The following is a 25,173-nucleotide window of genomic DNA, read 5'->3' on the forward strand; positions in this document are numbered from 1 at the left end:
AGTAACTTCTGACAGCATGAGTGCATTTATGCTGATATTCTGGTATAGTAGGATAGCATAACATAACTATCTATGTTAAAGGGGAATAGCATAGCAAATACATCTATAAGACCATGTAACTGTATCTAGAGGTTTTTTTCCAGCATACCTGTTTTGATTAAAAACAAGCAACCAAGCCACCACTGTTACCATTGCCAGAATACATATGCATGTGCTATTAATTGATATAGTTTGGAAAGTGAACCAGGTTTTGGGTGGGGTTATTTCAACAATGAGCTGCTTAGTAAGATCAGAAACTGAAAAACCCTTGTCCTCCTAAGAGCTTTGGTAGCTCCTTCTCAATAAATAGAACTTTTTTAAGGATGCCCTGTTAAGCTTTTTTACTTGATCAACTTTTAAAAAGTCTAATATTGCACAAAGAATGCAGGTGTATTTTTGTGACATTCTGGACAGCATAAGACAAAAAGGTTCACAAATACATGCAGGTAAAAATTTCTAGTTTCCAGTTAACTATTTAATTAAGTAGAGGTAGATTTCCCTAGAAAATGTAGCTGGAGCTCAACTGAGCTGGATACTGAGTATTCTTTTTGACTCAGCTGTTTTTYCAGTCATAAAACTCACTGTTTCTAGATTTATAAACCTTGTTTAGTAAATGTTCGCTGATATTCTTAATTGCTGCCTTTAGTGACAGATTAAATCTGCTAATTGTTTAATATATTGTAGACATTAATGTTTACTGTTGAAGTACCTGCATCAGCTGTAAAAAGTAATTCAGCATGGATAAATTGACAAATTAAATGTGTTTCTACTAAAAGCAAACAATGAGCGCCATAGATTTGGTTGAAAAGCAACATTATAGATGTCAGTTTTCCCCATATATGGGTTTACCTATTAAGTTATAATTACTTTTCAAACTTGAAATACTTAACAAGCATTGGAAGAATTTCTTTTGTGTGTTTTGAAGATGTGGGAACTAGTCTTTTCTGAAAGTATGTTTTCTAATGTGTTATACTTTGGCTTCCAGTGTGAGCAATGTTTTCTGTCCTGTTCCCCAGATAGAGAAGAAAACATAGAAAACTTCGAGGCTTATTTCTTGCCAGTTTCTCTCAACAGATTAAACTCTGAAACAGTTATTAAATATCAGCAATAAAATAATCTATTTAAGCACAATTTTGAATCTTCTAGCATATTKGTTAAATAAAAAGTAACCATAATTGAAGATTTAAAAAAACWAAAAAAAAACAACCCACAGGTGAGGGAGGTAAGTCAGGTCTACTTTGCCGATCCAGAGGCTGTCCCCAGTATGATTTTACTGGCAGTATAATTGTATGAATGTTCCTAACCTGAGCTGTAAACTAATTCCTGGATAAGTCTGATATTACTTGGGACTCTCTGCACTGTACTCCATTATACTGTGTGCTTCTGCCTGTGGAAACTGGCTAGAAATGCTGATTCTAGCAAGTTTCTAAGAATTGCAAGTTGATTTGGGTGTATTCTTCATTCACTGTTTGCATTTGTCTAGAAATGCCACCATTGATTAAAGTGACAATTTGTACTTCAGAAAACTGCTTTATCTCTTAAATAGCTGGGTTGTGATTATTGAGCATGCTATGATATTGATCCATCTATATTTTCATACATTTATAGATTTTTCTAGTTACTTCCATGCATATCGGTGTTGTAATATACAATATAGAACTACATATAAATGATAAAGTATTTACATAAATGTGATAAAACTAACAAGTGTATTTTCTTGTTTTCTAGATAAAATAATTAGACATAGAGCTTGTACTTTGAAGGACACTGCTCATGCTATAATCGCTGCTGAACTGGATCCAGAATTTAATAAAATGTGTGAAGAAATCAAGGAAGCGAGAAGAAAAAGAGGTATGTTAAACTTCATTTATCATAATGTAAAATACCAAGTTGAGGAATTACTGTATGTGAGTGTGTGGCATAAAAGCAGAATTTACAAATGCCCATAAAAAAATTTAAATTTAAAATGAAAAATGGAATGGGTGTCAGACACAGGCAGGAATATATGTTAAAGGATGACTGAGCTTGACACTTGCGTACTTTTTCCAACTGTGTGAATTGCTCTGATAATGCAYCATCCTTTACAATACTTGCAATGTATATTGGTACAAAAAATACTATTGAAYATGGTGAATGGATAAATGTTTGAAATGCTATAACACCTGACTACTAGTTGAAGAGGTGGTGAAGCCAGAACTGTGTTTTAAAAATGCCATGTATTGCAATGGAATAGCAATTATAAATAGGGAGAATAGCGTTTGAAACGGTGGATTTTCAGTTCACCCTGGCATGTGTACAAGTGTATCTTTGGTGATAATCYGTTTACTTTTTGGATCGAGAAGAGTATTAAATCCACATTGGGAGGTGCATRAAGTTGACAGTGAGGTCTAATAATCCGGGATCAGAAAGTATGGTCCTCTCCATTGGAGAAAATCACAGGCTTAATTTTTGTTTTAATTACTGCAATTGTTTTCAACTTGTAGTCCATAGACCTCCAAGTCTGTGGACAACTTCTAAGGTGTCCATAAAAGGTAACCAAAAACCGAAACATGCTGCCAGTAGGCTTTCCATGAAAGATGTTTCATGGAAAATTTTTCAAGTTCTGAAAATTGAAAARGGTTGAAAAAGACTGAACTATAACATTAGAACAAAATTTCATGTTGATTTAAGGCTTTCTAATTTCAGTAATTCCAGCTTAGYCTTTGATAATTTTTTTCCTGCTTTGGTAAAAATCTGTACTTTATTTCTGGGTTGAATTTGACTGGTCTTAAACTTTAGCCGTTGGTTCTTGAAATACTTTCATCAGTAGACTGAAGACTCTTTATTACTAAATATCTTTTAACTATGCAAGTGTCCGTAGGCTTTCTCTTTTTTAGGTTTAAATAGATACAATTCCTTTTATTTTCCCATTGTCATGCATTTTTTTTGTCTAATTCTGTACAAGCTTCTAATATATGTCTTAAATTGTGGATAAGAGAACCAACTGTAATTCACTGTGGATGTAAAGAAGTAATATAATGCCTTCATTTATCTTCTGTACTTTTCTATGAGAAATACAAGAACGTTCACAATTTTGACCCTAGTGTCACACTGAGAAGTGTGCTCAGTTAATTCTCCTTTGAGTCCCCCGTGATTGCTAAAGGTTATTGCTTCCAAGGTTAACGTAACTGTGTGCAAGAGCTCTTTGTTACAGAGGGGGAGTATATAGTCCCTCCTTGCAAGTCTCCCGGGAGGTACCTGGCATGCCACCCTTTCTTTTATGGCAGTGACCGAATAATATATATTTTTTGGGGGGCAAAGCCTACTGACCCTGGTACAAGAGCTGGGTTTTCAGAGGTTGTAGGTAAGGCTGATGGTGTCCTGCTGTGAGCTTGTTCTACCAGAAAAAGAGGATACTACTGGTTTCAGATGCTGGTTAGTGGACCTTGTAGCCTTGTTTGTGACTGATGGCAGCTCACGTATGATAATGAATGGGTAGTATACTAGTGGTTCAAAGTGCATTGCAGGCATTGGCATGGAAACTCAAGTGTAATAGACACCTGCAAGTTACACTCCAAAGGTGCTTGTGCTTTTGGACTGCATTCTGGTGGTTTCATGAACAGATGAGCTCTAATCCAGCTACAGACCATTGAGGCCTGGATCACCTACTGGATTAGCAAGGAAAAAAGATCTGGACTGCATGGAAGAAGCTGTGTTAGACTACCAGATCGTGAATGAGGAGTAGTACATCCAGCTCTTGAGGTCTGAGGAAAACTCGTGTCACAAGGCAAGCCTGAGAGAATGCCCTGTCCCTCGAGTAGGAGCTTTGTCAAGGATTGTGGTTTAGAACATCGAGAAGGTAGTACTTCAGGCATGTAGTTTTGGCACAGGTTGCTGTAAGGAAGGGAGGGGTGTCCATGCTGATCAACCTTGCCGTTACTTGCATTTTGCCCTACAGAATGTGCTCAGCAACACAACAGATCAGCAAAATCACAGTGCATCTGCTAGTCTAGACTTCTGACACGTACCCTGTTTGGAACCACCTCATTTAAAATAACTGAATGTTTCATTGTAGTGGGAGTATTTGAGGAAAATTTTGTAAGTAGTGTAAACTATGCCTCTTGCTATCCAAAGCCTCTTTCCACCTGGTCACCTAAATGCAAAGGTGGTTGTTCATACCAAGCTTTTTGCCCGATTGGAGCTGCCCAGTGAAAGCGGCCAGCCGTGTTGCTGATACATAGGACTGCATGAGACAAAATGTGGGGAGTTRAACCATTAAGTACTTATTTTTAACGTCCGCAAGAGAGGTCCTAACAAGGCCTTAAATGAATGTTGAAACTGAGATAACAGCTGAATGTCAACCCTTTTTTCAGCTCAAAGTACTCAAGGCTTCTCCTTTTGACTTCCTTTAAAAGTGCTAGAGTCAAAAAACAACCAAAAAAACCCCCCAAAACCAAAAAACCCCCCTAACTTCGGAAGGAAGATATTCAGTGTTTACATTTCTCTGCAAGTACTTCTGGACACAGCTTGATAAGGGATCCTATTTTCCAGCCTTCCCACAGTTAAGATCCTTACCTTGCCAGAAGGACCCCTGTGGAAGAAGGGAAATAATGCAAAGAGTGGACAACTTAATGCACCACATGAATTGAAAAAATATTAAGATTTATCATGAGAACCTACTAGGGCTTCTGGGAGTGAATATGAAGCTTGTGTTCTTACCTGCTCAGAAGAGGTTACAGTAGTGTTGCAGTCCCAGATTGAGTCAGAGTGGGTGGCTGTGGCTTTCAGAAACAGAGATTTGTCATCTTGACAAATAGAATAAAGCCCAAACTCAGTTAGGTCTTAACCAGCATTTTTTTGGCTACTTTTGGAAAGACTTCATGATTCAACATGAGATTTGGATGGAGTTGAGCAATTTGGTTTGTATGAGGCTCCTAAYTGATTCTCTGGAAATTTTATCAAATGTTACTGACCTCGAATCATAGAGGAGCTAGAAGGCAAGTGGCAGTACAATTTTTTTTTAATCTTTGTCCAGTTACAAAGCCACTAATTTTCTGAGTTGCCCCATTTATTAGCTCTTAATTTATTTCCAAGAATTGCTGAAAACCACGATTAAGGCTAGAAGGCTCCATATCCATTTCCTTTACAGTTCTCTGGACAAGTTGTTCAGCAATCTTACCTTCCATTTTAGTGCTATGTATTTGCTACATCACTTTTTTTTTTTCCTCAACTACAAAACAGATGTATCTATTGAAAAAATGCATCTTTTCTGTACTTTTGTCAGATCTGCCTTTTTTATTAAGTACTGAGACTGGTGACCAATCTCAAAAAAGGTAGTACAGAGTAACAGAATAATAAACTGTGTAATAAAATTAAAATCTAGAAGTTGAAATAGAATTTCTTGTTCCTGTATTACAGGAATGAGGTGTTGTTGTTGAAAGAAAGGAAATCTAAGGATAACAAATTCTAAGCTGGTAAATTAAAATCATATGCTAGGTTATTGGAATTCACCATTTTTTGTTGCTGGAACCAGCAGAGAACAAGATATAAGCGTTGGATATAAGTGTTTGAGTAGTGAAATATAAGTTCAATATGTAGCTTAAAATATTTGTAAAGGTACCTATAAACTTATGTTTTGCAAGGCTTGTGCAAATTTCTTTTACTGTTAGCTGTTAGGTGAAAGTTTCTTTATGAATCTTTAAATTTCTGCATCCATCAGTTTTAGAGCTTCTTGTCTGCTCTTGATCACTTGAGTCTGGCTGCTCCTGGAGATATGGTGTGACACTTGGAAGACTGCAGTAGTGGACAGATAGCAAATCTAGTTTATCAATGCGATACTTCAGAGATGCATTTATATCTTTAAAATGTGCCTAACCAATATGAAAATTTGCATTTTTGGAACTTAATTAAAAAGCTGATAAAATGGTAGAAGCTATGAGATGAACTTACATTACAGAAAGAGCAAACTTGACTTTTTGTTAAAAGCAGAATCGCGTTTTCTTCATTGGAGTGCTCATATTGACTCTGAAATGGATTCATTTTACAGTAACATAAATTATGGTGACTGTAAATTTTTATTCAGATACTCTTTTTCACATGGCATACAGTGCCATTGTGAATTGGCAGTTATTTTATATCATCCATTTAAAACTGGGAAAAATTGCTATATAGAGGAAATATGGATAAGAATTTGCTATATAGAGGAAATATGGATAGAAGATTGCAATGTTTGGGGACCAAATATGGGAGACAGTTATATTTCTATAAAATGCCAGAGCTGAGAGTTTTAAGACCATGCTACCAGTAAATTATTTTGTTAGTAGAAAACAAATATTCTTGATTCTAATCTTTGTTTTGAATGTCTAACTAAATACTAATTGATATGTTCTTACTGCAGCACAGTATTCCAAGTTTCTTTTTAAATTTAGTAGGTTTATGCAGCTTGGTTTATTTAAATAGGTATGGTTATCTTCTGTATGCAGGCTTATCAGTACCAGCAGAACAAGTAAATCCTCATGGTTCCACTGTACGGAAAACAGAAACTAGAGTCGAAGAGGCATTTCGGAACAAACAAAAACCCACAGTGGCGGTCTGGCCCAACTCTGCAAATAAATGTGCATGTGAGTACCTTGGGTGACACTGTGCAAAAGTAGAGGTATCGCCAATGGCAAACATTTGGCATGTGTTTGTAGTGATGATTATTTGTATTATCCATTTTAGTTCATGATTCTTTGCAGACGCGATTTTAGGCATGAAACTCTCGCAGCTTCAAGGCGTACCCTTTCTTCAACTACATTAAATCTCTGCCCAAGTAGTTGTAGAGAAGCAGGATTTGAAACTGTTTTTGTAATGTAACATACAAGTATTAATTTTTCTTTGAAAATAGCCTTTTCTCAATGTAAAACAACTCTGATCCAATGGGAAGATCATGTTTATCTGTGTGTTAAGTGCAAGTTTTTTGTTTTCTCTGTATGTGTATTCACAGATACATAGCTAGATGCTGCATTATATACTCTCACACTAGTTATTCCCTTCCTGTATGCAAAGTGTATGGTATTAGGCTAAAACTTAGAAAACAGATTACAAACTGAACTATATTTTTCTTCATGGGACCCGGTTTTGAATAGTCAGTATCCATTATTGAAGGATATTAGATACTCTTGATGCAGCCTTCTAGGTTAACCCAATTAATCAGTTAAAATCTCTGGAATCGTGAGGGGTGGCCATGTGTGTGGTCATCTGACTGTGGTTTAGGTAGTCAGAGGTGCTGTTAGTTATTCTCAAAAAGTGAGCTGATTAGAGAGCTGAATATACTACAGTAAATTTTGTTATAAGCAAACAAGAATAAAGACTTTTTAAGAGAAAGCGTGTCTGAGGCAGACGTGGACTCTGTTATTTGTACCAAAATAGAATTGGATGTCTGCTTATTGGGGAAATTGATAGATTAGAGCAGTAAAATTTTTGCTGGTCTTTGTCCTCTGCCTCATCGTGCTTTTTCCTAGTGAGAAAGAGTTTACTGAGCGTGGTGATAACTGCCCAGAGATGAACGTTATTTAGATATGAATGACAATGTCGATATCAAATAGTTTAATTATAGGTGTATGGTTTTATTTCATGATGATGTACTTTCTTGTGTCTAAGGAATTATAAAAGCCAGCCAGAGTTATGAATTGACTAAATTGTTAAATAATAAATTGATGAAGCTTTTCTTTACTCATTTGCCAGTTTGTGCGAAAATAGAGGAGAGAAGGGATTCTCAATGCATTTGGTTTCTCATGACATCTAAGGAAATTCTCACTTTGGCCGATCTGCAGAGCACTTGCTTGGCTCTGCCTGTTGTGCAGCAGAGAGTCGTCTTTGCTGACCTCCAAGCCTGACTTCTCCTGAAAAGAGAGGTAGCAGCCACTACTGGCTGTATAAAAAGCTCTGCTGCCCCTTCCCTCTTCTTCACCTAGTTTTGTGGATTCAGTGGTAGTTGTTTGAAGACTAGAGTCATTGACTGAAGGAAACAAAAAAGAAGGCAGTGTCAAGGCAATGTTCCTGCCAGTATCTTGGTGATTTGGGTTGGGAGAGGAGAAAATATGGGACGTAGTGGTGTTTGAAACTACAGTCAAATGGAAATTTGTTTTTTAAGGATGAGTCTGGGACAGGTAGCTTATCTGGGAGTGATGGGAAGCATCTGGTAATCAGAGGAGAGAACCAGGAATAGATGAGTAATCAGAATTTAGTGTCTGAATGAGCAGCCTGAAATCTGCAGAAGGGACTGAAAGAAGTACTTGGGTATGCCTAAAGATTGATGCAGAAAGTTCAGTAGAGACAGAAGCTGGGAAGAGATGTGGTCTAGAGGGGGAACTGGTGGAAGGAACTAGAGTAAAGCAAGAGCAGAACTGAGCAGATGATCAGGGAGCTCAAATAGCAAAACTTATAGTGAATTGTGATTGTGTAAATGAAAGAAATTAGTTTAGAAAAGGGATTTCAGAACAAAGAAATGATTTTAGAGGTAGAGTGGAATTTTTTTATGGTCAAGAACTAAGGTTTTTTTTTTTTAAAGACTAAAATGTGTTTCACAAGCAGAGTAATAAGGACAGTGATTCATATATTTTAATTACATGAGATAAAAACTGTGCTTTCCAATTAATAATTCTGAAAATCCTCCTTTTTTGGTTTGTTTTGCTATTTGAACTTGAATTCAATTTTTTTCCTTAGGTAACTTTTTTTCCTGCACTGGTTAGTATTTTTATTACCAATAACATTATTTTCCTGATTAAATTATTTTTTCGGAGCTTCACTTACAATATTTTAGTGAATAGCTGCAAAAAAGTCAATTCAGATGAAACACTTATTTGAGAACCCTAAAGGAAATTGTCAGGCATTTTCCCTAGAAACACAGTGGACTGCAGATAATGCAGCAGCTCTGCCTAATTTTAAGCTGTGACTGTTCACTATTCAGGGCTCATACAATAGAGAACCAGAAAACAGTTTATTGTGTATTGGTTTACATTCCAAGATTATGCGTTTTGCTAATGTATTTTAGAATTTTTCTTTCCATTTGATTAGACCAAAGGGGCTATCTGAAATGAGCTGCTCTATTTGAAGACATGTCGATAAAAGTTCCTGAGTTAGGTGTAGTCTGCAACTCCCGTATTACTGTCCCTAGTTGAATATGCACCAGGGGTGGATTGTGTATCACAGTATAGATGAGTTTGAAAGTATTATGTTACTAGCAGTTGCTGCAAATTCATTCAGGAAAGTTCTGTCGCAGATGATTTAAAATACGTCAGTATTGACTGTATTTGGAAAGAAGTGCACATGCTGTGGTGGGAACATAGAACAGTATGTAGGTCAAAAGCTGTTAGAAGTGATAAAAGTAGTCGCATGATCACAGGATCACAGAATAGCTGAGGTGGGAAGGAACCTCTGGAGATCACCTAGTCCAACCCCCTGCTCACAGGGTTGCTCAGGACTGTGTCCACTTGGATTTTGAATATCTCCAAGGATGGAGAATCCACAATCTCTCTGGGAACTTGTTCCAGCGCTCAACCATCCTGACAGTAAAAAAAAAAAAGTTCTTTCTTGTGTTGAATTGGATTTCTTGTATTTCAGTTGGTGCACATTGCCTCTTGTCCTGTCCCTGGGCACCACTGAGAAGAGTCTGGCTCCGTCTTTGTGTGTATGTGTGTGGAAAAGGAAATTAGCAGCAATGTGCAGTTTTGTTTATCTGGTAAATTAGTCATTGCTAAGTGGTTTAGATACAGTTCAGCAAGTAAAACGTTTACTGGCTCTAGCTATTATGATACTATATAGTAAAAATTTGTCCTACTCCTGTATCTTGCCAGTAGATGGAGTATGTAGCATATTGTTTTATTGTCTTGCAGTTAGTTCCTAAAATGCTACATATAAATAAACTGTATGGGGAAGATTTGCTTTTCCATTCTTATCTTTTTTTGCAGTATTCAACAATAATGTATTGTAGTGATAGACTACAGAAAAGATTTATTTTTATGTGGAACGATAAATGTGATAGCTGTCACATGTGAAAATGGCATTTGGAGCAAGAAAAAGCTCAAATAGTTTGTGTTATGTGAAGTATTAAAAATCTAAGTTTTAGATAAAATAAATTTTATGAAAACCGAAGTAAACACTTTGCTGACTTTTCCCAGTAATTGAAGTGATTAGTGGTTTACATACGAAGTACTGCAGGGAGATCAAACAAGAAAATAAAAACCTAGTTCCCAAATAAACAGTATTTGGTGCGCTCTTTTGTATCTTTACCTAATGGCAGTCTTAGCTATTATAGGGAAATACATATTTCTACTTTAGAATGGAAAGGAGATTTTGTTTTGGTGGGAGTGTTTTTTTCCAAAACACTTTTAAAAAGAAAAGCTCTTTTGAAGCTGTTTCTCAGAATCTTTCTGCTTGATTTTTTCATCTCTTTGGTCTCTTCTCTTTGACCTCTGTGATTTAGTGATGTCAGTGATCACTGTACTTAGGGCATACAGATGGCTGCAATGAATGTCTTATTAAAGGACATGGCAGACCAGATATTGTATGGATTTTTTTTTAAATTATTTTAACACTTTCCGCATTTAGGACCTAGTTCTGTACCAATTATCCTGGACTTTGGATCCTGGCCTTTTATTAGTCACCTAGACACTAACATTAAAATACTGGTAGCTGCTCATGTCTTGTCAAAAGTCATGAATCCTACACTTGCTGCGTTTTTATTTTCTCCTCCTCCTCTCCAAAAAAGGTATTCGACTCGGATTAATTCTCACAACACACTTGAGCTGGAGGCAAGTGCTGCGACTTGACAAAGACCATTAAAAATGTTTTTGTGGAATTCAAGGATATCTTTACTTAGAGCTCAGACAACTATCTTGTTTCACTTCTTAATTATTTCTTTCTTGGTAGCATGCATGTTGACATCCTTGATGAGAGCAGTTTGCCAGCTAGTCTGATTTCTGGTTTCTGACACTGGCTTCGACCAGATGCTTTAAAAGGAAGTTACAAAAAAATCTGACAAACAAAGTATGGCTTGCCTGGTTTTGATGGAAATGTCATCTGAGCTGTTTTTGAGTTGGTTAACAGTTGTTTTAAACCTGTAGGCTTTATAATTCTTCTAATATAAAACCCCATTTAGTGAATCTGTGGATGTTCCTGTAAATCCTGAGTGCCTAATTTCTCTTTGGAGTCCCATCAAACTTCTGGAGTCAGTGATATCTAGTGGCAGAGAAGTTGTCTTTGATCACTACTAAACGTGCTGCCTGTTGAATTAATTGAATATCTTTTTGCTCTGACTGACTGAGGGCAAATAGAACCCTGCAACTGACCTGATCTGTGCCCTTTTTTATATACTCCATTTTATATCTTCACGTTATTCATTCCCCTTCTAACTCAGTAATCCAAGATTATTCAACCTCTCTTAATAAGGAGGTTTTCCTGAGTATTATGGCCACTTTTATTATAAATATGGTAAAAGGAGAGGCTTTGTAGAAAATCATGTTTTTTTTCTCAGTGTTTTTTGTTAAGAATAGAAAAAAAAAATAGATCTTAAGTGCTGCATATTTTAACTTAAGGAAGTGGAAAAGAAGTGATGCAATAAACAGTTTTCAGGCCGTTTAGATTATCTTACTCTTTACTCCCATTTGAAAACTGCAGCAATGTTTGCTTTAAATTGTTTAAAGAACTAGTCTAAAGTTTCTCTCTACAGTAGGAGTCGATTTTCTTGTAATTTTTGCCCATTTCTTCACTCCAGTTTTCAGCTATGTATTTTCTTTGTATTTTTTTTCTTTTGCCTTCCTGACACAGAGACCAATCTAGCAGCCTCGAGCCTTTCAGATCTGTTTTAGAAAAGAATGAAGAATGTTGTAAACTCCATCCAGTGTCATATTAATTAGYGTAAAGTGGGGCTCTGTCCTCAACATGTGAAGTTGCAAGAAAAGCTTGTGTGTGTTCACGGCTCTCTTGCAGCAGGGAAGCTGCCATTCAGCGGTCTTCAAGAACAAACTGGATGCCTCAAAGATGTAAACAGCTGTGATAGTTGTTATGCACCAAGCTACTCGGCAGAGGGAAAATGAGCAGATCTGTAGAAGTGAATGGTCTAAAACTGCTCTGCACTGGTGTGATGTTAATTAGATTGTTTTCTTTTGGCTTCATTTTTAATTTTCACATGTGGCTGTCTTGTCAGGTACTTAACTGTCATAATTATACTGATGGTTTCATGTGAATTATATTTTTAGTTTGGTTTCCTAAGAAAATAATACATATGCTGTCTGTCCATCTCTCTGCTCCCCTAATAACTTCTGAATCATTTAGCCAGATTCAGACACATTTGACAAGTGCCAAGGTCTCAAAGATTAAATTCCTGCAGGTTTTGGGAAAAGTGGTAGCTGGATAAATCTATGCATCTACTAGAGGAAAAGGCTGCAGACTGAAAATGGTAGTTACCTATTCTGTCTAGCCTTGTTAGCTGGACAGCTGCAGCATCATCATGGTTGGGCAGCGTTTCCACAGCTCAGAATTAGATGTAGTGTATCCTGCATCCTGCTCATTTTGGGGGGTTGGGGTAGGGAGGAGCAGAAGATACTGGAGAGGTTTCTGAGAAACACTGGAAAGACCTTGAAAGTATTACAGGAGATGGTAGGGGAGGAAATATTGGGGATCCTGCAGCCAATTTTCTTTTCAGAAAACATGCTTCATCTGCTTCTTATAGAACTTGACTGCTCCATGTTGAGTAGAAGTGCCCAGGTTCTTCGAGTACTTGTTTATGTTCTGCTGTTGATGAGCATATCCCTGAGCACATACCCTAAGCATATACCTTAAGTTGTTGCATTTTTTGTATTGGTCAGGTCTCTGCCTTGAGCATCCTCATGCCTTCCATTTATGTGGAGGAAATGGCATGTCCTTTAGAGGTTAGTTCCACAGTCACTTTAAGCTGATCAAACTGCAGGTTGTTGCTGAAGGTGCTGTCCTCCCTTCTCACTGGTGGCATGTTTCCACCATCTCCCTTATGCCAGTGCTATCGTTCATGAGTTAGGAAGCTCAGTTGGGGAACTGAATGTGTTGAAAACTAACCTAGGAAAAAATTATAAAATTTCAGGCAGATTAGTTCCCTTATCTGGCTTACTGCAGGAACAGTAGAGTCGGCACAAATGAGGTAGTGGAAATGCTGTAGCTAGCTTTGGAGGGGGAAATGGCTTTGTCTGTTAGTGGAAGCTGGCACCTCATTTTGCTTTTAAAGCCATTGTGGAACTGAGCTCTGTTCTGTCTTGCTCTGTATCTCTGACTGCAGTTTGGGACTTTGACTAAAAACTCCAGAGACTTTCAAGTGGATTACCAGTGGGACTTTCAGTGCCCATTGGTAAGAAAAGTGGAGCTACTGGAAGCAGCTAAATTACTGTGGCAGGTATATATATGCCAGATGCAGTGTAAGAGAGAGCAAACTGCTCTTAATAAGTGCTTTCTCAAGGCTTTGAGTTACTTTACATGCAAGACATCAGAAAGAAGTTCAGGGTTTTGATCATGGAAGAAAACCTTGAAACGTGCATTGCTTCAAGTGGTTCTTGATACGGCAGGCACAAAATCTAGATCCATGGTGATCTTGGTTGCAAAGAGAAGAATCTTTGGGTTTTCATCCTCAGGAATTYTTTATGAAATACAGGTAACAACAGAGAAGCTACTGTTTGATGAATGTGAATTTTATCTTTTAATGGCAGAGGATTTACATTCTCTGATGGTCTTTTAAGCAACGTTGAGGCATATAAGAGTCTACTTTTCTGCAGCATAAAGAGAACTAGTTAGCCCCCACTAATACTGTACTACACTCAATATAGTAGTCAAACTACAGAAATTTCAAAAGAGAAACTGATCTGCTTCCACTGCTACATCTCCTCATTAGAGTTCATCCACATTAAAGCAGCAGACTTGTTTGTTAATGATTTACAATCTTTGATCTTCTAATTATATTTGCTTGCTTTTTCCAACTGTTGATTTTGTTTCTGTAGAGTCTGCAGTTCTGTCACTGTACTGCTAGATTTGGGTGACTAAGGGTGTCTACCTCAACTCCAAAGCTTCTCTACCATTCACCCATTTTTTGAGATCTGTTTTCACAGAATCACAGAACAGTTGAGGTTGGAAGGGACCTCTGGAGATTATCTAGTCCAACCCCCCTGCTCAAGCAGGGTCACCTAGAGCACGTTGCCCAGGACTGTGTCCACTTGGCTTTTGAGTATCTCCAAGGATGGAGACTCCACAACCTCTCTGGGCAGCCTGCTCCACTGCTCAGTCACCCTCACGTTTTCCTGAGACCATGCTAAACAGAAACGTGACAGTTTCCTCTAGATCTTGCAGAATTACTTCAGGAATATGAAAGCTGTTTTGTTTTTGTTTTGTTTTTTACTCTAACTGCTCTTTAATATCCAAGAACTGTGAGGTTCCATGCACTGCTCTGAAAAGGATTGGTGTGCACCCCTAAATGATAGGGTGCTTATTTTCATGTAGAATCTGCTTGCTAGGTGATTGGATCCGTGCAGCATGCTGCACGCCTTCTTGAATTCCTGTCACTCAAATTATGAGAAGGAATGTTTGTTCTGATTCCATTATAGTATAGCAGGAGTAGTTCTGTGTTCCATTATAATTGTCCATCTACTTCAAGAAAAAACTATAGCTATAAGAAGTCTATTCAATCGCCAGTATCTCTGTCTTCAAACATTTACTAGAACTTTTCTCAGGGGTGCTTAACTGAAGCTGAGTGCCAAAGTTCACACACTGATGTTGGCCTACCTGGTAACGCTGGGTTTTCATAGTGCTTGTTTCACCCGAAGATGTTGTCATTACTTGGTGTGTCTGTCTTGAAACTCTTAAAGAAGAACTTATGAATGGGCAAGAATTTAGAATTTCTGAAAAGTCTGCTACATGTTTCATTTTACTTAACTTGTTCCTAGAGGACTAGTCCTTCTGAAGTACATACATAATTTTTTTTTTTTTGAATTGTGGGAGGCCACTTCCAGGGTAAATGCTGTGCACCTTAAGTTTGGTGATCTTTCAGCAGACTCTTGAAGTGTTTCAAGATAGAAATGGAAGAATTGGGAATCCCTTATTGCTTAAGGAAATTTAGGGTAAATTTGTCTTCAATGATTAATTACATTTTATTACATTGTACTTTTAAAATTCTGTCTGCATCAACTGTGCAGCTTAGCACAAATAAATGAGTGATGGAGGGTTATTTTTGATATCAGCTCCATGTGAACCCAAGTAAAATGTTGTGTGACTCATTTAGCCAAATACCTATTTATTGTAAAAAAAAATTCTGTATGAACTGGGGTAAGGATTTACAAAAAAGCAAACTGAACTGAAGTGGGGATCTCCTTGGCAAATCTATAGAGGTTACATGAGGATTATAGAGAAGAGTGTAGCAATTCAGAAGGCAAATGAATGTATTCATGTGTGAATAATTGGTATTATAAGAGTCTGAGTTATAGAAACTCCGTTCTGAAAAGCAGGATTCCTATGGTAATTGTATTTCTACTGCCTCTGGCACAAATAGTGCTGGAAGATTGGGTATCAATGGGTAGATTTCAGATGAGTAGTTTTAAAAGGAATAATTGAAAAGATGTTAATGCATTAACTTATAATTGTGTATGCTCTGGTAATTTTTTTTAACAAAGTTAACTCTTAGTAGTTCTTCTGTAAATGGCTATCCCATTCTGTTACTTACTAAAAATTTTAATGTGTGATGAATCATAATGACTGTAAAATAAAAAGTGTGATATTGTTATTAATAGTTTACAGTTTTTATAGAAGATCAGCATTAAAGTGAAGGAAATGGAGATCCCTGATTAGGTTTATTTTTCAGCAGCGATCCGTGAACATTTGCCCATTTGTTATGCATCAGTGTTACCCTGTGATAGCTCCTCTTTCCTTTACAATTTGAATCATATTCAACTACCTTGCAGGATCTGGAGATAAATCTTACTCTTTCCTGCCTCATACGACACCTTTTCAGGTCAGTGTGATTCTCTCAGTAGCACTTTTTTTTTTTTTTCTTTTCTTTTTTTTTTTCCCATTGATGATGAACTCCAGTGCAGGCTTTCATGAATTAAACACCTCTCTTACTTCTACTACCCCCTTACCTTTACTGGGGGAGGAAAGGCAGGAGATAAAGGCTGGTGTCATCTTTTTTAAAAACACTGTATTCCTTGCTCAGCTTCTCACTTTTCCTAGAGGCCTAGCTCTCTGTGTAAAAGAAAATTGGTATAACAGTGTTAAGGGTGCAGAGGATCTGAACCAGAATTTCTTCACATATCCCAAAAGACATTGCTTTACACAGAGCAATAATACAGCCTAGATTAAAAAAAAAAATAATAGTTTTGAAGGGTAGGTAGTTAAATGTAAGGACTGGAAGTCTGCTTTTGACATGTTCAAGAAAACAAACTGGTGAATGGACTCAAAGTTATATTGGGTAGGGGATTAAGAATCTCACTGTGGTCATGAAAATGATGTTAGCAGTTGTGTTAAATGAATTGAAATGAGATTTTGGTGGATTTAGGAAAGCCTGAGGAGGAAAGGTTTCAGCACTGGGATAGAAGGGGGTGAAAGCAGGAAAGCTTTTATCTGAATGACAAAAAAAGTTGGTTCTTAGAAGTATGAGGACCAAAACAAAACAAAAAAAAATCAGTATTATTGGTCTATGAGATACTGGTATCTGTGTTACAGGCCTGCATGGCTCAGGTAATGATGGCACTTTCTTAAAACACAAAGTGGTAAGAGTCTGGGAAGAAAGTAAGTTAAGCATTAACCAAATTTTATTGGCTAAATGTGGGTGAAAACCAAAAGTAGCTAGGTTATTGCTTTTGTCAATACAAGTACTGTCAATTATGTTCTTGAAGGGCCTGTTCTGCAATGTATGAAATGCTGTTGTTCTTTCCTAAATCTCACAGGCTGGTTGGAAGCATCAATTTTTTTTTTTTTTAATATTGTGAAATAAGATCTTTTTTTTTAATAAGAAATTGTAATGTTTCAGTCAAAGCTCTGCTTTGTTTGCCTACTTTGGATGAGGCAGCTAAACTATTTCCTGCTTTTACTGGTTTTGATGCAGCGCAAAAGCAGAACATCTCAGAGATGCTGGGAGGAGATCTTCTGCAACCCTTTGTGGTTGCTGTGTCATGTTTAATAACGGCAATGAAACCCAGTGTACTCAACTATGGAAAGACCTATAATTTATATTTGAGTAATACTGCATGAAAGAGTTTAGCTAGGCTTTCTGGCTGTGGTTTAGGAAGACTTGAAACATACTGAAGTGTGTAATATAGGGCTAATTCCATTGTGCTTTAATGTGATTTCTCGCATGCTTAATTTTAGGAATGTGCCTGAGTATTTTGGCAAACTGTGTGTTCTCATCCCAGATTGAGCTTGCAGGATGGACAAAATGGATGCAGTAGTAAAATGGGCGTACTTAAGTACAAATCACTGATATGATAAATGACATCTTATAGCAAAGGCAGGCTAAAAAGCCAAAATCAGAAGATCTTTAAAAATTCAACTTTCCCATTCATTTTTACAGTTCAGGACATGCTAATTAATGTTTCCTTTAAAAGGTTTTTATTCCTCTTCCATGTTTTCTATATCCATCTTTGGAGTTGACCTGAGAGTAAACCCATTTCCTAGTAGGGGAATTATTTCTCTATGTAAGTTTACGTCTGCCTGTTTCGTTTCAGATTTGCTGCTTCTGTTGTTACTGAAAATCTCTTGCAGAATCTGGGGAAAGATTATATGAGCTGCTGAAAAGTTATGGGAACGGGTGGTGGCTCATCATCAATAAAACAGTGAAACTGACTGTAGAAGCTGCTATCAAATCTACAAAGTAGCTGGAGAAAGTGATTTTATTTTTTTTTTCTTCAAATCTTATAGTTCTCAGTAAGGATTATTTGTAACAATAAATATACACTCCAAGTGAAACTACCATTTTTTATGGCAATTTGACTGTATCTTTAGATAGCTTTTAAAACTAAAAGGTTAATGGCAAATTTATTCTCAATGTAGTGGTTAAACTACCTGCTTATATATGGCATTCATGGGGAGGAAATTCTGAAGTACAGTCATACTCCTCTGAGCTGCTGTGATTTCAAAGCGCCTTAATAAACACTGATCTTTGTAACTCARTGTGAGACTGGCAAGCACAGGTTTAGGATTTAATACCCTGTAAGTGAAAACAACCTACAAATACCGAGAACATGATGGGGGTGCTCAGCAAAGGAGTTTATTTCAAAATGGAAGAATATTTGTTAATCACTGTTAAGTATTGTCTGTCACTTTCAAGTATAAGCATTTGGCTGCAGCTTTTCTAACTTTGCAAAAATATGAGCAATCTGCATCGTTGCTTGAATTTGAATGTAAAAGTTCCCATTTTTCCCAACCTTTTCCTTAGTCTTCAGAGTTGTGTCTCATTAGTGCTCTTGAAAAGGACATTGATAGCAGCATCAGATTTGAATGGTCTTTCTTCTGTATTATTTGTAGATTATATTGCAAATGTGCCTCCAAACCTCTTTCGCATTGGTGTTGTGTTGTGTCTCACTGCAAATAGACTAGTGAAAACACTACCCTTTCTGGAAAAAGTTGATAATCTGATTTGTAAAAAAGCACAGAAAAGATGCATAAGAAATAGAAAAAATGAAGAAGTGATAGAGCAAAGGCAATGAAAAAAGGATCACAGGGCCTTGTTGCTTCGAGTTGAGTTGCATAGTACGGGGGGGAAAGTATTGGTGATGAGATGAGTCTAGTTTAAGAAGCTGTAATTCCTCTTCATATTGACTCATTGCAGAAATGCATATGTTTGTGAGGTCTTGGTGTAGGCTGGGTTGCTAAAGTGGTCTAGGTTTCAAACAAAAATGCTCATTTTTTAAAGCCAGATTGTATCAATGCAGTGAACATTGGTACACAGGTGGGGACGAGTGGAAGGTTGAAGTGGTGGTTGTTCTGTAGCTGGCTTTTAATACCTGAAGATGTCTTTGAATTTACAACGGACATAAATTGAAACAAGAGAGGTTCTGACTGGATACAAGGAAAAAAGYCCTTTTCACTCTTAGGACGGTTATGCATTGGTACAGGACACCCATGGAGGTTGTGTAGTCTGCATCCATGGACATTTTCAAGACTTGACTGGATAAAAGCCCTAAGCAAGCTGGTCTGCCTTCCTAGCTGACCCTGTTTTGAGCAGGAGGTTGGACTAGAGGCCTCCTGAGGTCCCTTCCGACCTGAATTATCTCACAATTCTGTGATTCCATGAATTGCACTTTCATTTGTTTCATTGTGTGATGATTTTAAATCACTGAAAGGGATAGAAAGGGAAGACAGCAGCCACCAAGTTCCACATTTCACAGCAAAATTAAGAACGACCGAGTTCTTTATTGTTGCTTAGCTGTTTTCTTTTAATGGTGTATCTACAAATGGATCTTTATGAAGTATGTTCAGTAGGAAAGACTAGCAAGTCTTGCTTGTTTCCATAATCTGGAGTAGGAGTGCTGCGCAAAATTGCATGTTCACTCACTGGGTTTTAGTGCTCACATTGAAATCAGTGGGCGTTTTACTTGTTCCTTTAAATGTGAACACATTTGATTGCCTCAAGTTAGAGCATATTCTAATATCTGTTTACTGAGGTGTACCTGTGCATTTAAGTGTCTTTCTCTCCTTATAATTCAGTTCGAATAAGGAGAAAATCAAGACGGCGTTCACAGTGGGGCAAAGGAATTATTAAAAAGAGGAAAGTCAATAATTTAAAGAAAGATGAAGATGATGCAAAATTTGCTGATGATGAAAATCATGGTGAGGACGGTAAATTACTGGAAAATGGAGAGCTAGAGATCAGCACTGACTGCATTGAGGAGAACGGGGAGGAAACAGGAGATCTCTCTATGACAAATGATGAATCCTCTTGTGATATTATGGATATAGATGCAGAGCAGAGGCTTAACAATGGGACATCAGGAAAGGAAAACAATTTTGCATCCACAGAAGAAGAGAGCTCGAATGAATCGCTGTTAATAACTGACAGTGTTACTCTGAATGCTGAAAAGGAATTAAGGAAGGACTCTACATCAAAAGGGGACTGTGTAAATGGAGAGACATCTATGCACAACATAGAGGGTATACCTGTTCCAGCATGTCACAACAGCAAAATGGAATCAATTGATGTTGTTTCACCCTGTGACAACAGTGATGGATCTAGTAACAAGCAAAAACCTTCATCTGAAGATCAGCCAAAGGAGAAATCAGAAGCTTCCAGTGAAAGTCAAGGAGCTGATTTAGTGAAAGCTGAGGTACCACACTGCAGCAATAATGAAAAAACACTACAGAGCACAGACGTTGAGACTAAAGATGCTGAACCCGATAAAGAAGGTATAGCTTATGTTTTCAGTTTTCCAGTTATTACCTTATTGCCCAAGTAGTTATATATGCATATATTTAATTATAATATCTGAGACTATCACTTGAACTGCAGTCTATTTATTTGGATCTTTATATATTTACACATTTAATTTTCCATAGATAAAATACAGTCTACCCTTGACTTGCCCTAATGTTATCTTAGGCAAATAAGTTTACCACCATACCATATTCTGTTCATTTTTTATGCTTTATGGAAAATACTGTAAATACTGAGATAACATTTAGACAGTAATTGAAGGTTTTAAAATTATTATCAGTACAGTTACATATCTGTATGATGTATGTTTTGATCTAGGGATTTATGATAACAGTATCATTGACATTGGATCGGAAACCATAGAAATACAGAATGCATTTACTTAAGACTTCCTAATAAAAAGTTTGGAATGTTTTGTTAAAATCTAGTTTTAACTCATAGCAAAAACCATTGTTTGYCTAATGGAGAAGGTATCTGACTTTGGAGTTTACAGTCAACATGCTAACAGTGCAGCAAAAAGATAAGGAGAAGGAAAATCCTGGTGGTGCATAAAAGAAGGGGCCGTGTCCTTTGAAGAAAAGAGAGAGTTTCCTCGGGGAAGAAAGTAAAAGCTTTATGCATGATTGCTTTTTTAATTAGCTTTTCAGAATTATGGAAAAGAATGAAATCTTTACTTTAAAAATTAGTGCTGAGATTTACAAAATAAAGGAGCTTTAATGAGAGATCTGAATTAGGAGAACATCACTATTACATATACACGCGGACTGTATGTGTACATACTTATTTTCCTGAAGGATAAGATGTGTAGTGGAAGAAAGGYCCTAGGAATAACAGAGGATGAATATGGTGTATGTTAGAGCCATTACATATTTAAATGTAGCAGTTGAATTTTGGACACATTGAGGATGATTATAGTAACAAGAGATCCACAGAAGAAAGGCATTTTAAGTCGAGGAAGAGAAAAACAGTGGATAAGTGTAGAGATGGAATCAGGTGATATTTTAAAAAATATTTTATTCTCCAAGAGAGGTTTGGACAGCAGCTTTAATACAGAGGTGGAAATAGAAATGTGTCACCAAAGCATGAAGTTTTCCTGGCAGAACAGATGCTGGAATTACCGTGGTGATGAAAATGGGAGATGTTTTAGAAGGAAAGATGAGGATTTTGATTCATTTAGGAAAAACAGTTTTGAAAGTTAGCTTAACATCTGAACTTCCCTTAGAAGCARTATAACTTGATGTTGCTAAGTAGAAATGATATAACAGAAAAACACTTTCAATTTACTACTGGCGTTTCAGAATTCAGTTTTAAACTTAACCAGTTTTATGGGTGACTTCTGAACTGCTTTCCCCCTCCCACCCATAATCCATTAGGATCCTGTGAGGTTAATGAATAATGTGCGTTGGTGGAGTCATCATGCTTGCTCTTCCTACCCTTTGGGGGGGGAACCTACAATGAGATTCTCTAGCAAATACTAAAAATTGGAAKTCTTACTTTGGGGTATTTTATAAAGATTAAATAAATTAATTCCATGATTTAAACTAGCATCGTGAGAATACAATCTTCCTCAGTATCTAAGCCACCATTTACAAGTCTTGGGAAAGGAATGACCTGCGAGGGAATCCTACCTGTAGGACAGGTTACAGGCAGGCTGGTGCTTCCTCTGCTCGTGGAGGAGGATCTGCTAGTAAGGAGTAGAGTAACTGTCATTTTTACTTTGTTACTATTTTAGTGAGGACGTGCAATGTAAAGGAGGATGCTGCTCAAGATGTAGTGGAAATTTGGGACCAAATTATCCTCATTTCTATGGGCAACTGAAAGGATTGGCTGTACCAAAAAGGCAGGAAATACATGTCTTACAGGGAAGGATAGAGTCTGGTCTCATCCTTAATGTTTTCCAGGATTAGAGGAGATTTTGATGTTAAAAATCTTGCGATGAGTGTACAGAGAGAAGAAAAATTCCCGATAAATGAGACTGTAAGGACTTTGCCCTTTGGTCTGGTCCGTTCAGGTGAAGGGTGTGCTCATGGAGGAGTTTGGTATTCCCACATGAGAGACAGATGCTTGTGCAAGTCTCAAAGCCCCTTCAGGAAAACAACGCGAAGTTTAGTTACTGAAAGAGTTGAAAGGTGGGAGACACATTTCTTTATGCTATTTTTAAATGCTGGTGCCACCTGGGAATTTTAGTAGTAGAGGGACAGTTATGCTACATCAGGTGTAGTTACTCTGGAAATTTGTTCTCTCAGTCTGCGAGTTTAGATGGGAATCAGTGAACTGACCAGCTGACTTGGACTGTGAGGGAATATGGGGACACAAAGTGAGAACAGAACAGATCAGCTGAAAATCCCCCTGAGAGCCCTAAAAGCTTTTAAAAAAAATCCTTTAATACTAATGTAGTTCACTAGGAGTCCCTGGGAAGCTTTCCATCTCCATATGTTTGGATTTTCTTATGTGTCAGGCTATATGCTACTGAATCTACTTAAGTAGTATCTTTCACTTGGTTTGTGCAAAGATTTCAAAATACAAAAAATTGCACTAATTGAATTTAAAGTGGACATAAGCATGTGTTAGCATATGTAAATGGGTTGGTTGTCTTTGGCATCATTTCTCATATCAAAAAAGGTCTCTGGAAGATTAGTCACTGTTTTAAACTGTCACAACCAAAGTAATGATTAGTGATTAATAAATATATAATATATATAATAAATATATTAATAAATATCTTAAATATTTTTAAAATAAAGTGGAAATAGAAAGTAAAAGGTCTGTGGTTTCTTAGGGGCACTGGCACAGAGAGGGTGAGTCTCAAAACTATGAGTGAGTTATGAACAGATTCAAGTCATGCTGAATTGTTAAGATCAGTTCTCAATTTTATCATCTGGTTGAATAGTTTTGGGGAAGTCTTTTTAGATGTTTTTTGTGAAATAGTTTCCTTATGTGGAATGTTCTTTGTGAGTTTCAATAAACCCAGAATAGAAATCTCAAAGAATTCATAGGTTGGTTCTTCTATTCTAGGTTTTTTTTCTTGAATTGTACTTCATATTTTGCTAGTTGTTTTTGACATGCTGATAATTGCTTTTCAAACTACAGGTATTTCCAAAAGTAAGAAAACTCGAAAAGTCACTATGGAACAGTCAAAACCTACAAGTTTGGAGCAGGTCCCAGAGGAACCATCAGATCCCTTACCCTCTGTAGTTGTTGACCATGACAGATTAAAGGTAAAAGAACTAAAAAATTCATTCAGCTGTTAAGACCCCATGAAAAGTGTTTTTCTCTTCTATTATGAAGCAAAATTCTTTTTTTTTTTTTTATTGCAAAATGTTATTTTGGCAGCAGTAACTTTTGAAGATGATTTGTTGATCAGTGTGTGTGTGTGTTGGATAAAATGTTAATAAAATTACTGAATCCTTATTGTCCCATCGTTACTATGATCTTTACAAATACAGTAATGGCACAGCAGTCCACTATTTTAATTGTAGTTTGTACAGATACCCTTATGTGTTAATTGGACATGACAGTTACTGAGAAACTGCTGAGTGCCTAGTAATTAGCAGTTAACATCATCTTCTCTCTTCTCATGTACAAGTACTCGTTGGAAAGAACTGKTAGTGAATTGGAAAGCAAACTGGAAGCTGTCTCGATGTTTTGGGGTCATAGGTTGAACYCCCTGCCACTTAATTTTGTTTCACTTTTATCTCAATTTGAGCAAAGTTACAACAACATTTGCTGTAATCTGTTGTAGAAACTAGCTCGTCTTACTATAAAATTTAGATCTAACTTACTGGGAAATGCATATAATCTCTTTGGAAACAACAGAAGTATTGTGATAGGAAAAAAATCTTTCATATTTAGCATGAAATCTAAGACAAGAAAAATGTGTGGATGTAAGCAGAGAAGTAAAAGGAGACATTGAGTTAACTTAGATCAGCATGGAAGCAGTGGCCTAACTGATAGCCAAATGTAGTCCATTTTATATGTATACCTCTAAAATAGGGCTATAGAAGATGATTACACTTCTGATTTGTCCTTAGAGAATAATAAAAGTGATTTTAAAAAAAAAAAAAAAGAACTCAACTTTACCCTATGTTATTGTTTCAACAGAAACTGCTTGACTTGGTGGTTAAGAAAAGTGACAACCTGACTGTTGACCAACTTGAGAGATTGTATTCACTCCTCAGTCAGTGCATCTACAGACATCGTAGAGATTATGACAAATCACAACTTATAGAGGTGATGTAGTACAGTATCTTTGATTCTTTATCTGAATTTTGTGGAACTGGTTAGAATTGTTTTTTCAAGAACTGTGTTAATTGATAGATTTATTGGTGTATTAGCAGGCAAAGGCTTTAAATAGACTTTGAGAAAGATATTTACAAACACTATGGAAAAAAAATAATATAGTAATGGCTTCATAAGCAGAGGTTGTTTCTGATAACACTTTCCTCAGAAAAGGATTAAAATTTTAACCTAAAAGAAAGGAGGAAAAGGAGGAAAGACTACAACAGCATGAAGAAGCATGTGCTAACAAAGTGATAATGGAGCAGAAGCAGGAGTTTTCAAGTGGTCATCTTGTCTCTGCAAAATGTTGTTGTGACTGTGAGTCACTTAATTTCCGTTTTCCTTCTGCAGTATTGGACATRCACTTAGTTGTAGCTATCTTGCATTGAACTAGTAAAAACTGATATCAGAAAGGCTTTATGGCTGGTAACTGAGTGTATCAGTCTGTACTTCCCCTT

The 25,173-nt window shown here is 36.8% G+C and overlaps 1 protein-coding gene across 7 annotated transcripts in view; it reads left to right on the top strand.

The window, feature by feature from the left end:
* The window catches only part of ATAD2B (ATPase family, AAA domain containing 2B), a 75,352-nt gene that overhangs the window by 45,503 nt on the left and 4,676 nt on the right, over positions 1 to 25,173 (top strand). For 6 of the 7 annotated variants that reach the window (XM_026068088.1, XM_026068090.1, XM_026068089.1 and 3 more), the window contains 5 exons: positions 1,768 to 1,890; positions 6,501 to 6,638; positions 19,714 to 20,409; positions 23,528 to 23,655; positions 24,539 to 24,667. In XM_026068088.1, the coding sequence (XP_025923873.1) occupies positions 1,768 to 1,890; positions 6,501 to 6,638; positions 19,714 to 20,409; positions 23,528 to 23,655; positions 24,539 to 24,667 (1,214 nt within the window). The remainder of the gene's footprint in view (positions 1 to 1,767; positions 1,891 to 6,500; positions 6,639 to 19,713; positions 20,410 to 23,527; positions 23,656 to 24,538; positions 24,668 to 25,173) is intronic. The other variant, XM_026068091.1, reaches the window with a different exon arrangement.

The sequence above is a fragment of the Apteryx rowi genome, unplaced genomic scaffold, assembly GCF_003343035.1.
Source record: "Apteryx rowi isolate R43461 unplaced genomic scaffold, aptRow1 scaffold_269, whole genome shotgun sequence".
In the NCBI taxonomy this organism is placed as follows: domain Eukaryota; kingdom Metazoa; phylum Chordata; class Aves; order Apterygiformes; family Apterygidae; genus Apteryx; species Apteryx rowi.